We start from the raw sequence: 16,384 nt of genomic DNA, 5'->3' as shown, positions 1-16,384 counted from the left end.
ATCGGATGGTTTTTAGTGTCAAGATGTACAATTTACAAGAACGTGTATTTTTAGTGAAATCGTATTACTCGAGCAACCAAAGCCTTAATGAATCTTTGTCCTCTTACGGTAAGAATTTCAACATTTCTCGTCGTCGATTACTTCCTCTGGGGGTACATGAACGACCGTTGCTATGTTAATAAGCCACAAAATTTGGAGGAACTTAAAGAAGAAATAACTCGAAGTCGTAATGTTAGAGTTGTGCATGAAGAATTTTGTCCACCGTGTTTAACGTGTTTAAAACACGTTATCGAAAAAATGGTTGGTCACATCGAAAATGTCCAAAAGAAAAAATCTGTGTAGCAGACTGTAAAAAACGAAATAGCATTCAACCAAAGCGAACCATAAACCCACAATATGGCATCGGACAAAATACAAAATACTAATGTGTTGTGTATTAACATAATATTATGTTAATAGCTAGCGTGTACTTGGTTCGCTCTGGCTGCAAAGAGAACGAAGTTTTGCTTGTCTAGCAGCAACATAATTTAGTTTGTTTTTTTCTTATTTCTAAGGTTCTGAATCAGAAATTGACGAAGATGTGTGCTTGAAAGGGAGGCTTAGATGTGTGTGTGAAAGGGAGTATTATGTTTCACACCCTGTTTGTAACACGTGAACGGTAAAATAATAGATTTGATCCGACACAGTCAATTAGGGGGAGCCAAAACTTCAAATTGCAATATCTCAAAATAATATTTTCGGCGCTTGGTTCGTTTTGGCAGAACCCCGACCAAATGTACCTTGTACACTCTGGGTTATAATTCATATAACTGCGAAGCGCAACCGAAATAAAGCTGTTCCCAGCTGTTAACGCCAGTAGGATTTGTTTTTGTTTTCGTCGATAATTTTAAACTTGTAATTTTTGTAATTTGGATTTGTTGGATAGTTTTCAATAATATTTTCCAGAAGAATATCATCGAAGTATGGCTTGGGTGGAACAGCCTTTTTCGACACAGAAGTGTAAATTTTGCGGAAAATGCTTAATTGAAAAAAGCGTCGCCCGTCGAAATATTTTGACTATGAAAAGTTCTCCGTCGAGATAAAGAACCGAAACCCCCTGACTCAAACCATTTATGAATTAGGGAATCGTAATGTATAACATCCAATTTTAGAAAAATTTCAGCTTTAAACTTTGCAGTTCATTCGCCTCTATTCTATTTCTGTGGAGCTCTCTCCTTTTTACCGTATCCTTGAGGATTCGCCAAGTAATCGAGCACTACTTGATGGGATCGTCCAATACGACGAGCAATTTCTCTGATACTAACATTTTCTTGCTGAAATGCATCAATTTGTCTTTTTTCTCTCTCCGTGAGCACTTTTCCCTTCAGCATTTTCCAGATTTATTCATCAAAACAACGGAAAATACAAATTTGCAAATACAGAACGATTCGTTTAGGCTCAGCGCTTGTAAATCATGCAGTGTATGGTAGTCACCAATACCTACACACTAGAATATAAATTGAAGCGTTGTTTTTTTGTTACAATGACACAAATCAGCAAGATAAATATAAAAGTTGGACAGAGTGTACGAGTTAGTATTAAAATAACATCAAGTAAGAATTTTCATTCAAATTTTAACAGTTTAAATCTGCAATCGGGCCTGGCAGGATAGAGATAGAGAATAGTTTCATGAATTCGGATAAATAATTTTGACGTTTGTTTCGCGTCAAGGCAATTTTGTCACTTATGCATATTTTGATGCATAAGAAAAAAACATCGGTAAAGGTAAACAAATCAATCGTTCTCTTGTTTGTCCTGTGCTAATTCTTGTTTTTTTACTGTTTTTGACTATCCTGTACAACGATTTTTGTGTCAACGAATCAACAAATCATCGCTACATCGAAATCACCTCGAGTTTGATTGCCTACCAGATATCGAATCTATTTATTTGAGATCTAAAAAGTTATCGCCCAGTGGAACACAAACAATGGCTAGCACCTCAGTTTGCCACTCTTGTGCTTTGGAGATAAATGAAGTGGAGAAGATTACTTGTGACGGCTTTTGTAATTCAACCTTCCACTTGAAATGCGTTAAATTGTCTGTTGCTACTCGTGAAACAATAAAAAACTGTGCCCAGATATTCTGGCTATGTAATGCTTGCACGAAAATGATGAAAAATGCCACATTTCGTCAGGCCATTTCATCTACTAATAAAGCCATTGAGGCTTCTCACGATATGCACAACAAAGCTCTCACTGAGCTGCGAACTGAAATTGAACAAAACACTACCAAAATAAACTTGGTTTTGGAACAGTTCCCTAACGCATCGAATCGGCAAGTAATAGAACGGCCACCATTGAAAACAGGCCCGCTTGACAATTCGAGGAAACGTGCCCGAATCGACGACGAGCCAAGGAATGAAGTCGTTGCTGGTACCAGACTAACAAACTCTGCTGTGATAGTACCACTAGCGGTGCGCCCGGAGAGAGCTGATTTATTCTGGCTGTACTTGTCTGGCTTCGACCCCAAAGCCACAGAGGATAATATTCGTGAACTTTCAAAGAGTAACTTGAACACAAATGAGACCGTTGACGTTCGAAAATTAGTTCCTAAAGGTAAAAATCTTGACGAACTTACTTTTGTTTCGTTCAAGGTCGGTGTTGTGTCGAGTTTGAAGGAAGTCGCACTTTCGCCCGCAACATGGCTAAAAGGAATCACTTTCCGGGAGTTTGGTCTCGAAACTCGAAGTCCATTTCAATTCCGACGGTGAACATTTTCTTTCACTACACCGCCCGCACTTACCCGCACGCCCGAAAAATGACGAGAGTGTAATGAGAAATTCGTCATCACGTACCGATCTATCTGTTTACGTTCCAAATCGCACACCGAATCGACCCGCTCTATTTTCATTCACGCTATATTACCAAAATGTGCGTGGTCTTCGCACCAAACTCAGCGAACTTCACATGGCTCTCTCTATTTGCGACTACGACATCTTAGTGTTTACCGAAACTTGGCTTAACGAACTAATATTGGGTACAGAGTTGACTGATGAATATGTGATATATCGTTGCGATCGTTCCGCTGCCACAAGTCGCTTTCGACGTGGTGGTGGAGTATTGATTGGAGTTAAACGGCACTTGCGGATCTATTTGTATGTGCGATATACCTGCCTCCCAATACTGAACCGATGAATTATGAGCAACACAGTGCATGTATTCATCGTATTTGCAACCATATGAGAGATAGAGACAGGATACTGGTGTTGGGTGATTATAATTTGCCACTGCTACACTGGGGCTTCGATGAGGATATCGGAAGTTTCATACCAACCAATGCATCATCTGAACAGGAGACTACTCTGGTGGAATCGATTCTTTCAGCCGGGTTACAGCAAGTAAATCAACTGACGAATGACAATGGGAGGATGTTAGACTTGGTTTTTATCAATGACATAATGTGTTGTGAAATTTTCGAACCCCCCATGCCGTTGATGAAAATAGATCGCCACCATAAGCCTTTTATTGTCAAGCTAACCGTTTTGAATATGACACGTATGGATAGTTATGAGGAGCAATATTACGACTTCAGGCAATGTAACTTCGTTGATTTGAACGCTAAAATTTCGTCGATTGATTGGAGCGAGATTCTCACAGTGGGCACAATAGATGAAGCTGTTAGCCGGTTTCATCGAAAGCTGGATGGAATCATTCATGGGAGCGTACCTTTGCGCAAAAGGTTTGTTCAACCGAAGGGTAAACAACCGTGGTGGAACAGAGATTTGGGGAATCTTCGAAATCGACTTAGGAAGGCACGAAAGCGGTATTTCCAACTGAGAGGCGATGATCAAAAGACTGTTGTGCGGGAATTAGAGCGCCAATTCAACTCTTTGAACCAAGCATGCTTTAGATCTTACATAAGCCGTGTGCAGAGTGACGTCAGGACTAAACCACAACAGCTTTGGAGACACATCAAACTACATTTATCGTCCAATGGAATTCCTCAGAACGTTTTCTACAAAGGCAGTACATCGTCATCATCAGTTGACTCAGCTAACTTATTCTCGTCCTTCTTTCGAAGTGTGTTAAGTAATAACTCACCACCTTTGTCTGAACGGTACTTGAGTAATCTGCAGTCATATGACCTGAACTTGCGGCTTATTTCATTCACCGAAGAGGACGTCTACAGGAAGCTGAGCCGTCTCGAAGCCTCGAAGGGAGCCGGACCGGATAAGTTGCAACCTTCTTTCATCAAGGCATGCAGCTCCTCGTTGGCTTTGCCGTCTACTTTGCTTTTCAACCGTTCGCTGAGAGAAGGGCAGTTTCCCGCATTATGGAAAACTGCATCAATAATCCCTATTCATAAATCAGGTGACGTCCACGATGTGCAAAATTACAGAGGAATATCGATTCTGAGCTGCATGCCGAAAGTTTTTGAAAGTATGCTGCTGGATCTCATATACCCATCTGTCCGCCACATCATCGCAAACGAACAACATGGGTTTGTCAAAAAACGGTCTACTACATCAAATCTCATGAGCTACGTTTCTCTGCTGATTGACAAAATTGAGAAAAGGCAGCAGGTTGACGCCATTTACGTGGACTTTTCGAAAGCTTTCGACCGCGTTCCTCACGCCCTTGCTGTGGAAAAACTGAAGCGATACGGGTTTCCACTTTGGCTAACCAATTGGATTAATTCGTATCTGACTGATCGTAGTGCACACGTACGGATTGGCTCGTCAGTTTCATCGCCCTTTTCTGTCACCTCTGGCGTGCCGCAGGGCAGTCACTTGGGTCCTCTGCTCTTCGTACTCTTTATTCACGATATTTGCGCTGTTCTCAAATCGCCGAAGTTGATGTATGCAGACGATCTGAAATTGTTTCGTGTAGTAACATCAAGTATGGACTGCTGTGCTCTTCAAATGGATGTAGATACTCTGCTGGGATGGTGCTCAATAAATGGCATGGAGGTGAATATTAGGAAATATCATGCGATAACATTTTCGCGACTTTGCTCACCAATCACATTTGAATATACGATGGGGTCGACCGAAGTGGAAAGAGTTGCAGCCGTCAAAGACCTGGGTATCGTGCTCGACAACAAGCTAAAATTTACGCAGCATATTGCAACGGTCACCGCTAAGGCTTTCACCGTTCTTGGGCTCATTAGACGCAACACTCAGGCATTTAGAGATGTCTATTGCCTCAAAGCATTGTATGTGTCGCTCGTACGCAGTATATTGGAATACGGTGTTACTGTTTGGGCCCCATACCACGCTGTTCACATCGCTCGTCTGGAACGTGTGCAGAAAAGTTTTATCCGATATGCTCTTCGTCATCTCCCCTGGCGCAACGACCAACATCTGACCACATATGAAGAACGCTGCGCGCTGATTTACTTACCGACACTGCAGAAACGACGAGAATTTCTCCAGAGACTGCTGATTTTCGACCTTCTTAACAACAATCTTGACTGTGCTGAAGTTTTGGGCAAGCTTCGAATCAACGCTCCAGGTAGAACAACCAGACAATTTGTTTTCTTTCGGCAAGCAGCACATCGTACTCTATACGGACAGAATAATCCCTTGGATGTTTGTTGCCAACGGTTCAATGAAGTGTATCATTTGTTTGAATTCGATATGTCCAGAAATGTGTTTGTTATAAGGATTCAATAATTGAATTTTAGTCTGTCCGACAATTTCTTGGCGAAGACTGAATAAATAAATAAAATAAAAAATATGTCGATTGGGTTTGAATCTCGGACGAATGGTAGAATGCAGAAGCCGATCTCGTTCGGATTGCAGAATGCAAAAATCGATCTCGAACGGGTTACGAAGTTTCAAACCCGTTTGGGTTTCGGAATATGGGCGGTTACTCCGGGGATGTTTGGAGATGATTTTCAAAAGGTTAAGGCACAGTTTTTCTCCATCTAGTCGAAATGATGCTGGAAGTTCAGGTTGCAGTTGATCGCCACTCCCAGGACATGAACGTTTTACGGCGGACTATGCGGTCTTTGTATATCTTGACTCCCGATTTGCCATCTTCATGTTTATGACTGCAGACTGCAGTATTTCTCAGTGTTGTGGATTTCCGGAACAAACTGGACCCCGTTCATATTGTACCATTGTAGTACATCTTTACTGTGAAGACAACTCACAAGAAATAGCCAAAATATCACGTCACTCTCGAAATCGAATGAACGGCAAATTTCGCTTCACAAAGTCCGGAGTTCATTGTCTTATCTGTGATGAAAACTTTTAGTTTTTTTGCCGCAACTGCATATGACCTATCGAACCATGAGTTTTCGAATTTTTCAGCAACAACAAACTTGTATTTTGCAGGACCACTCCATTTTTGTACTGGTTTCTGATCGTACATCTTCCTGGTATCAAGTCTGCCCACTACATACTTCTGAAATGAGCGGTTTGGTTGTTTACTGACTCGGTAGGAGTTAAAATGTTCCCGGAGATGAATTCTTCACACCGTGCCAGACTTTTTGGCCGACACGAAACCCAAACCCCAATTTTCATAATTCCGCACACACATTCTTTCACAGTTTTCTTCAGCAAATACAGTCAATCGAAAAGAATATATACATTTTATAATTTATCCCATTCACCCTCCTACCCAACTGTAATTTGTATAGTCCAATACCCACTTTGGTTATCTCGATAAATAATGTTTGTATAATAAAACTAAGCAAAAATATAGTACTCACCCGTGCTCGATCAACCACTGCACCCGATCGTCGGTTTCGTAGAGAGTGGCCACCACAACGTCTTTGGGCGAAACTATGAAATATTGATTCTCCTCAATAAGGCAATCTAAATGATAATCATCGCACTTGTATTCTTGATAGCTGCAAAAAAAAAGGATCACTGATAATCAAAATAAAATGTTCCGTGCAATTCGCTTCAACATGTACCCTCTCATCGTAAGACTGTCGGTACAGATTTCGATATAATCACTAGCTTTATATTGCAGCACACACAAAATAGGCCGCAATGCCTTATTTGTTTCCGAGTCGCGCTCTTTCGGGTATCCGAGCACGACCAGTTGATGACTTTCCAGTGGAGCGATGCCGCTCACGTAAAAGTCGGTTTGGAATGTAGACACTGGAATGAGAGCACAAGAAGGAAACATTCTATTGTAAATATAATATCAACTAGACTCACTTGGATCAACAATGTAGGTAGGAAGGTTTCTAGTCGAAACCTCAATAGGATTACGTTTCCTAATAACGCAGATTCTTATTGTATCTACCCAACCGATTAGCAAAGCAGTCGAATTGGACCAATTGAGATTACAACGGAAGTCGGTGAGTTTTCCTCTAGAAATGAGAACAAAACTTCGTTAATCATGCATCATTTGTACTGCGTTAGACTAAAAATTTCATGCAATATCATGTGAACACGTCCTCACAGCGCGAAAATACTTACTCCTTCGGATCCTCCCATTTTATTAAGCCTAGCGAACAACGCTCGTTCAAATCGTATACGTGAACTCCAAGCGAACTTGCCCACGCAATGAACTGACCGTTCCATTTAATTGCGCTAACTGGACCTTCGGATTCGCTCAGCACAGTCGATTTGAGACCTTTCAGAAATGTTCTTTCGTACAGCACAAGTTTATTGTCACCTTCAAGACACAAACAATAGCACAAATTCAGAATATCATTTTTTTCATTCGGCTCACCTATGATAAATCTTCGTCCTGAGCCGGATTTATGGTGCATCGGATCAAGCTCAATGGCTTGTATGACCTTTCCGGTGTTAAATTTCTGGTTGTTCTCATCGGTGTACAGTCCGCTGATAATGATCGTTCCATCGTCAGAGCATGTAGCAATATGTTCACCTTTACTATCAACAGAAATTTTGTTGACTGAAAGAATATGTGGGTCCTGTTTCAGATTAATAGGCGTCTCTACTCGGTTGCCCTGATGGTCCAGCATATGGATTCGTCCCCAATGTGTTCCCAAACAGAGGAACTATGGAAAGTAAAAGACAGCATGTTCAATACCACGAATATCTATGACTAATCTTGTATCAAAGACTCTACCTTCGAATGCACCGCTATACAGCTGACAGCTTCCTCACTCAAAATATTCTTCAAATCATTGGATAATCGAATATATTTGAGCTTTGGTTCAACTTCTTCCTCGGTAAGACTGCAAGAGTCTGCAGATTCCGGATCATTCTATAAGGTCGGGTGAAATATCAGAATTTCGATGATGCTGTGAGAAATTTTCATTCTTTCCAAACATGCTCAGCTTACCGTTTCTGTCATTGTTCACAAATAACAAAATTATTGTATTATTTACGCAAAAGCCTCACAATAATAACAGATTTAGGCAAAGTTCCGTAATAATTCCGATACGAATTGTATCAAAACAAAGAACATTTGACATTTTCTGATAATATATTATCCCTGAGACTAGAAGCATTGTATGTAAGGTTGTGTAATTTCAATTCACCCAAGGTATGTAACGATTTTGTGTCTAGCACTAAATTATTCAGATTGATGAAAAAGAATTAACAGAATCACACTGTTTTGCTTTGAATTTGTTACAATTTAATGAATTTTCTTAACGTTAACCGATGAAAAACTAATAGGCTTGGGGCCATTGAGGCCATTGTGCCACCCTTTAAAATGCAAGACACGTCCCAATGCTGCAATCTTTCAAAACGGATTTATTTCACCAAATTTTATATGTAACACTGCAACGAGAATGATATAAATTTTTCATGTCTTTTTTCATAGTAATATTTTTGCACTAAGTGATAGTCTAATGTATTAGCTACAACTATCATCAATTTCATTTAATTTTGTTTACCTTTATTGGACAAGAAATTTTATTTAGAGCCAGTATGTGCAGAAGGTGTTTTCAATTTCAACTGCAAATCCTGGTATAGAACAAAAATATATGAATCTTTCTACAGTATGATTTGTTAAAAAAAACATATATTGTGATGTAGGACAAAACCATTCGATTGAATTTCCTGAAAAAAATCGAGGGATTGTATCCGAGGCACGACCGCTTAGGACTTAGGACTACGCAACCTTTTTTTAATTTGTTGGTTTATCATTTCGGAAATTATTTGCGAATACGTCGAAATTTCATAAATAACTCTTTAGTAAAAATGTTCCGGGGACCCTGAAAAGGTTTAATGGCTTTCGTGGTTTTGTAGAATCATTTCGAGAAGCAATGATTCTATCTTGTCTTTGCGAAAACAATACACTAATTGATCATATGTCGTAATTAGTTTCTTTATATCAATGCACGCATTGCACTGAGTATTTAACGAGAGGCATCTTCCGTGCATCGCCATTCAACAAGCATAAAACACGCGTCCAACAGATGAACACAGTTGCAACGATAAAAATGAAACATCGCGAGAATGACCGTTGATGAAAAATTGTTTCTCGACTCTCGGTCAAAACCGCTTGTTGCATCAGAACAGAGCCAATGCGCACGAGAGCAAATATGGACGGCAACTAAAAGTATCGAAGGTGTGCTATTCACATGTACAGGAAATGAACACGTTCTAAGTTTCGCGCAACGAAAACAAGCTACACACACAAAGCCAAACACTGATGGCTAGAAGCGACCTATAATCATTTGCACTCTTCTCTTTTTTCGCCTGCTTTGTCATGGCTCGGATGGTTGTGTTAATTGCAATGCCAGATGCACTTTAATTGAAATATTCGCTAGCGTTCACAGCTCGAGAGGAAAAATAAAACACAAGAATAAATTTGTTGTTTCGAGCACAGAAAGATTCTGAGAATTTTCCTCATTAGAGTTGCAATACTTATACGCTGGCGACTGCTTACTTACTATGCAAGGGTGGAGTGTACTTCGCAAATATTCTCTTTTCGCTATCCCCCTTCGTTGTTTCTATTCTAGCGGCTGCATAATTTGCCCGTTATTGACAGCTCTGTTCGGGAAAGCACACAAATGGACAGAACAAATGTATGGGGAAATGGGAATGCTTCCAATTTTTATCAATTTAAATCATATATGAACTATGGGGTTGTAATGTATAGCATATAAAACAAATCTTAGAAAATGTCCGATTCGATTGGTATGCAAATCGTCATAATCCGTTCGCAGCAAAAATAGTTATTAACGTTAACTTTATTTCATAAAAACATGACCTGTTTTCTGATTGAAAATAAGTGGGAAAATAATGTGTTTGAAAAATCGAACATTTTTGAAAACGAACTTTTTTTCTTCTACTGAATCATAACCAACACATTTGACTTCCTCAGTGCATTTGAGATACTACCTCATGTTGACGATATGAAATTATACATGAAAGTAACCGAACGTAGTGACCTTGAGATTTTCCAACAAGAAATAGATGTTTTCTTCAAATGGTGAAAAGTTTTTTAGATAATAATGTGAAAAAATGTAATATTATATCGTATACACGAAAACATAAAACTCATAATAAAACTTATCATATGATCTTTAGGACTTAAAACTGTAGAGAGATGCGTCAAAATTAGAGATTTAGGTGTAATTCTTGATTCGAAACTCATTTTTGCCAAAAATTACAATACAATGGTCAATAAAGCAAATATTATACTCGGTTTCATAAAATAATTCAGTAACAACAATAAAAACATTGCATATAAGTTTTGTAAGATCTATTTTAGAATATTGCAGTGTTGTATGGGAACCCTATCAAGAACTGCACTCCAAGCGAATAGAATCAGTACAAAACCAATTTTTATTATTTGCCCTGAGGAAGTTAGGCTGGACAACATCTCTCCTTCCTTCATATGAAGCTCGTTGTATGTTAATAAATATTGAAACACTTAAGAAACGAAGAGAAAAAGCCGCCATTTCATGTTTAATTGACTTTCCGGATTAGTTCTGAAAACTTACTTGAAAATCTAAGTTTTTATGCACCATCACGGACCTTGCGAGCGCGGAATTTGTTCAAACCAACTTACTTTCGAACTTCCTATGCTATGAATGGGTTACTTAATAGAATGGTGAGTACAATAAGTACAGTAATGTAATAGATGTGACAATGACAAACAAATTATTGAAATAGTCATTGACTGAAAGATTATTGTATTCATGAACTACAGCTCTGTCATTTATGTTTGCTGCGTCGCAATTCGTAATTTATTATTGATACATAATACATGATACCACTAATAATAAAATCTATAATTTTCTTAAATATGATTATAAATTTTTCATAAAGAATATTGTAGTTGTGATATAATGTAAGTAATTGTTGTATACAAAAGTGCAACGAAATAAAGAAATTGTAAGCATTCGAAATCTTTCATTTTTTCTTGCATGTTCAGTATTTAGGTTTTCATCAATGTCCTGGAAAAAAGGTAATGAAGATGGTAGAGTTTCGAGCGACATAGCGTGCGCTGCCATAACTATTTCTCAAATACTGACGTCAGTCGTTGTGTTTATCTTTGATTGCCCACCGCATCCATGTGAAAATGCTATTTTCGGGATGTAATTTATCAATTAAAAACGTACATTTTTTAGAGTTTCTGCTGAATATGAGGCTAATGTGATAGCGCGCAGTGAATATTTGCGAAATCACGTCGAAAAAGACGGATTAAAGTGATATTTACATGTGACACTTTCACTCCCCCTTTCATTCCATCATAGAAAAAAAAACGAAGTTTCATTATTTTAACGTTACAAAGTTGATGTTTCGATGGCTCTCAGTGTCGGTGTGTATGTTGTGAGAGAATAATCGCCAATTAATCAAAATGTTCAAGAAAAGTTACTGCTTTCGTGAACTAAGCATACGACTGCTCTTTGGAACTTTTTATCACATAAATAATCGGAATAAGCCACAATACAGTTGTCATCTGTTAAAAAACAAACAGTTGGATGATTTCATGACAATTTTGGCTCAAATCATCATGCAACCGTGAGTACTTTGAACATTGTTTTGTTTCTTCCATATACATTCTATATTGAATGCAAATAATGACGACACGATATTTTGCTTGCCAATACAGATACACTTCGCCTACTGCTTCACCTCGATATGTAACTCATTGGGTTTTAATTTCACCCCCATATACTCTGTTTAGACGTAGTCTCACGTCAAAAATCATGTGAATCAGATCAAGGCGCCTAGGTGAGGCCGTTTCGACACTAAATTGGTTAGGAAGGCGGTATATGAAAAAAAGTACGGAAGAAAGCAGGAGGGGAATTATTTGCTTGAAGCGTAAAAGAGTCAGACTGATCACGAGCGAGCTTGGGCACAAACGTTTTGCGTTTTGTTTACAAACAAAACACAGTAGACTTGCAAGATGGCTGATGAGTGGTTCTAGCAGGTTGGCCCACCTTAGAATATACTTCTAGCCGCCTTGGATCAGATGTATTGTAGGAGGGAAAATGATCAGTTGAAAAACCAAATCATTCATTTGTGCGCTATTGGCATTCGCAGTCACAGGGCACATGGTCGAAAAAACATAAACAAATCACCAATACATAACAGTTTCATTTGCGCCGGCAGTGTTGAATGGGCACATAGTCACAAACACAGAACACGAGTCAGAACCCCGATTATCGATTAATTCTGTAATCCTTCGGGGAGAGCTTAGAAGCAGATTTGTTTTCCGCAACACAGCAAACAAAGTCGCCAAAATTGTGTGGACAATGAGCGAATCTGGAGTGAGGCAGCGCAAAAAAAGCGCTGGTGATGGGAAAGTTCGTAAACCGTAAGTTCGGAACTTGCTGTTATGGGAACTATTCATTGTTTTTATTCCTTATTCGGATAGAAAAGTATCGCAGAACTCTCAGACAGCGAATCAACATCATCGAATGTGGGCTAGACTGGTACTTATCGTAGGAATTGGTGTGGTAGTATATTTTACCACATTTAGAACAAGAGAGAAGAAGTTCGCTACGCAGAAAGAAACACTAGAGCTTCGTACACAGAAATTGGATTGCTCCAAATCGTACTTCGATGAGATTGCTAAATTCCCCGGATGTATTCCAGCCCATTGTGGACGTTTTGTCAGTGACAATATAGTAACCGCTACAGAAGTCGATGTTCTGTTGAATTTGGCTAAGTCAGGATTCCAATTCGGCCAATCCTCTGGTGGTGCTTCAATTTTGGATCTTCACTCAGGAGCTCTTTCGAAGGACACTCAGTTTATCAACATATACAAAATACCAGAAGCGAAAAAGATTTTCACAGTTGATCATATGAATACCTACAAAAATGTCAGAGACAAGGTTCAGCAAGCAATCAGCGACAATATGAAGATTAACAAAGATTCATTATTCCTTACTCACCCCACGTTTTTCTCGCGATTGACCAATGAATCGGCTAAAACCATACACGACGAGTATTGGCATCCCCACATTGATAAGGACACTTACAGTTCGTTCCATTATACGAGCTTACTCTATCTGAATGATTTCGGCAAGGATTTCACCGGTGGCAGATTCGCCTTCATTGATAGCGCTGGTAAGCATAACAAAACCAACGTTTACATCGAACCAAAACTGGGCCGAGTGAGTGGGTTCACTTCAGGAGCGGAAAATATGCATTATGTTGAGGAGGTTACCACTGGGATACGCTATGCGATCACAATTTCCTTCACGTGCAATAGGGAGCATGCTATGGCGGATCCACAATTTTCAATTGAGATGGATGATGAATCCTAGACAGGATCTAACGCGTACAACTATTTGTTTGCAGTATTAGTTTGCTTTTCAACACAGGTATTATTACTTTAGTTAGTTTAATTCACTTTAGGTGTGTTAGCATTAGTTCACAAAACAAATCGAGAGTATTATTTCAGTCCATGTTCTGTCATTGCTCTTTTGCTGTTAGAAGCCTATAAAAAATAACAATTACCCTGAAATAGCCGGAGTACTCACTCTAAGTCTATAGTGATCGTTCGAACATCGGCAATATGCAGAAAATTTTGTAGCAATATTGAACCTGTATATTTATAACCCCATTACTGATATCATTAGAAACAATTTGAATCAATAAATTATGTTTGTATTAGTGAAATCCGCTTTGTTTCTAGTTGTTTAGAAGAAATATAAATATAAGTTCATATATAGGGCCCTATTCCAGAAAACGAGACGAGCAATTCGTCTCGTCTCGGTTTCAGTCACTGTGCAAAATATGCTATTCCAGTTTCATTGAAATGTTTCATTTGGTAGACTGGAGAAACTTCTGTCACTTATTCTCAGTATGATCAGTAATGTCAGATGTGAGGACACGTCTTTATTTTGGGAAAAACAACAAACATTTTTAAAATTGATCGATCGATACTATTTTCTCAGTGCCAAAATACTAAAACTATAACAAAAAGGAATAAGTTTCATATATCTTTTCGTTTCAATGATATTTTTTCTACCAGCATATGGTTCCAATCAACGATTTATCAAGAAAAGTTTTAAATCTATGTGCATGTATTTCTATTAACAGTTGTACAAGAAGTAGTCTACATCTTTCCACACTCATAGCAATGAACTTCGAAACCTTTAGGTACGACGAATGAAACGCATTAATGTAAAATGTAAATCAGAAAAAACAACTTTGGCTTATCAAAAGGGGCTGTCCACGTACCACGTGGACAGAAAAAGCATGATTTTAGACACCCCCTCCCTCGCCGTGGACAAGCGTGGACATTCCTTTTACCTCTCCCACGTGGACATTTCTCCTGTTTTCGGAAGAAAATCAAGAGAATTCTGTATTTTCCATTTTAATTTGATTTCAAGTTTGTTTCAATTTTCTGTTACATGTTTTTATTAATAGGAATAATAGCATTATTAATAGTAACAATTTGTTTTAAAATCACCGATGTTGATATCATCGCGCTGTTCAAATCGGCTAAATCTTGTAATGTACTGCTAGATTCGGATCGTTCAACAAACCCGTCACATTGTCACTCAAACGAATAAACAGTATAGGGGCTGTCCACATACCACGTGGACAACTTTAGGGGGTGTAGGGGTTGCGAAAATGTCCACGGTTGTCCACGGTAAGAGAGGAGGAGGTTTTGATAATGTCCCGTGGATACGTTAAGTGATTTTGTCAAGTAAAACATTCAAGTTAATAGTCAAAATTGAATGAAATCTGTTTTGTATTTACACCATTTTTTTAACTTCACACCCTTCCTGAGTACTCAGTATTCATCAATAAAAAGACTGAACTGCCTGAGAGTGCTGCTCGGTCAAACATCCATATTTTTCATATGATATTCTGGAGGTAACGCACATGAACTAGGATCCATCAATTCATTCCAATCGGTAATAGAGGGCCATTAAATCCATCAGGCATTTGATGACAAAACTGTTTGTTTTTTTTCGAGAACCCTCAAGGATTTCTGAACATTGAAACGAACAACAAATTATTCCATGAGTGTACGGGCCGTATCTCTGGAGATCTATTTCTTGCAATGATGTTGTTTTTAATTGATGTGTGGTTATTTTTGTAATACGCTTCTTTTGAGTTGTCTGGAATGTTCATGCTGCTACTGCCGACTAATTCAAAGAAAAGATTAATTCTTGATGCACATAAATTAGTAGATTCGCTACAGATGTCGAAAATCACCGTTCATGAGAAACGAAACATCAAGAAAACGCTACAATGCATAAACTACATATTAATCCATATTACGGAACCCGATCGGATTTGACACATCCAATCCGAACGAAATAACCTTTGCATTCTGCATTTCAAGGTTGCAACATTTGCACAATCCGATAGGATTTGACGCGATCAGATTAAGGGGGATAGAGACACGAATTTCGGACGTTTCTTCGAGCTCCGAAAAAGTAAAACAAAGAATATTTTAACCATCCATTCTATCTCTATTTGTTTATCTATCTTTCAACAATAAAACAAAAATTGAACGGAAAAAAATATATCCATAATTAGAAGCTGATCAAGTGAAGGGGTTCAAAAAAAAGTTGTGCCAGGGCGTACACGATTCCAGCTTTTCTGGTTATCTGAAACAAACAAATCGAACAGATTCTGAATCAGTAAAGATGCCACTATCGCATGAACCTCGGAAAAGTCGAAAACGTGTTTTTTGACAAAACGACGAAAATTTGAAGAAAAAAAAATGCTGGTTAAAACATTTTTTCCAAGTTTCTTGATTTTTTTTAAAATAGTTAAGTCACCGTTACGGAACCGTTTGGTACATCACGCCACTCGGGTCCGCCAACCTACGGTCGACAACGTGGAGCGTGCAGCGTCAGCAGTATGCAGGCATAAGGGGGCCGCGAGCGCATGGCTCGCCCTCTTTTTCGCTGTGCAGTTCTTGTGGAGCACCGGTGGTGCCGTGTGATTAGTGATAAGTTAATAAATTGTTGAAAGTAGTTAGTTTTTAAAAGTGTTTGCATATCACGATTCCCATAAGTGGTGTCAGAAGTGGGATCG

General features: G+C 38.8%; 2 protein-coding genes across 3 annotated transcripts in view; one reads left to right on the top strand and one right to left on the bottom strand.

The window, feature by feature from the left end:
- The window catches only part of LOC129775458 (vacuolar protein sorting-associated protein 41 homolog), a 37,132-nt gene extending 28,748 nt beyond the window's left edge, over positions 1–8,384 (bottom strand). The window contains exons 1-7 of the mRNA XM_055780231.1: positions 8,253–8,384; positions 8,037–8,174; positions 7,674–7,965; positions 7,418–7,616; positions 7,154–7,308; positions 6,904–7,093; positions 6,697–6,837 (exon numbers count right to left, since the gene is read on the bottom strand). Coding sequence (XP_055636206.1) covers positions 6,697–6,837; positions 6,904–7,093; positions 7,154–7,308; positions 7,418–7,616; positions 7,674–7,965; positions 8,037–8,174; positions 8,253–8,264 — 1,127 coding nt within the window. The 5' untranslated portion in view covers positions 8,265–8,384. The remainder of the gene's footprint in view (positions 1–6,696; positions 6,838–6,903; positions 7,094–7,153; positions 7,309–7,417; positions 7,617–7,673; positions 7,966–8,036; positions 8,175–8,252) is intronic.
- Positions 8,385–12,287: 3,903 nt separating this feature from the next.
- Positions 12,288–14,002, top strand: LOC129775462 (2-oxoglutarate and iron-dependent oxygenase domain-containing protein 3-like). Of its 2 annotated transcripts, none has more exons than XM_055780238.1 (2): positions 12,288–12,692; positions 12,758–14,002. In XM_055780238.1, exons 1-2 carry the CDS (start codon positions 12,674–12,676, stop codon positions 13,645–13,647), a joined length of 909 nt encoding a protein of 302 aa, XP_055636213.1. In that variant the 5' UTR covers positions 12,288–12,673; the 3' UTR covers positions 13,648–14,002. The 2 variants fall into 2 exon arrangements, with proteins under 2 accessions (XP_055636213.1, XP_055636212.1); XM_055780237.1 differs by having other exon boundaries at positions 12,302–12,692; positions 12,753–14,002.
- The last annotated feature ends 2,382 nt before the right edge of the window (positions 14,003–16,384 follow it).

The sequence above is a fragment of the Toxorhynchites rutilus genome, chromosome 3 (assembly GCF_029784135.1).
Source record: "Toxorhynchites rutilus septentrionalis strain SRP chromosome 3, ASM2978413v1, whole genome shotgun sequence".
Taxonomy (NCBI): domain Eukaryota; kingdom Metazoa; phylum Arthropoda; class Insecta; order Diptera; family Culicidae; genus Toxorhynchites; species Toxorhynchites rutilus.
This window is presented reverse-complemented; position numbering and strand designations above follow the sequence as displayed.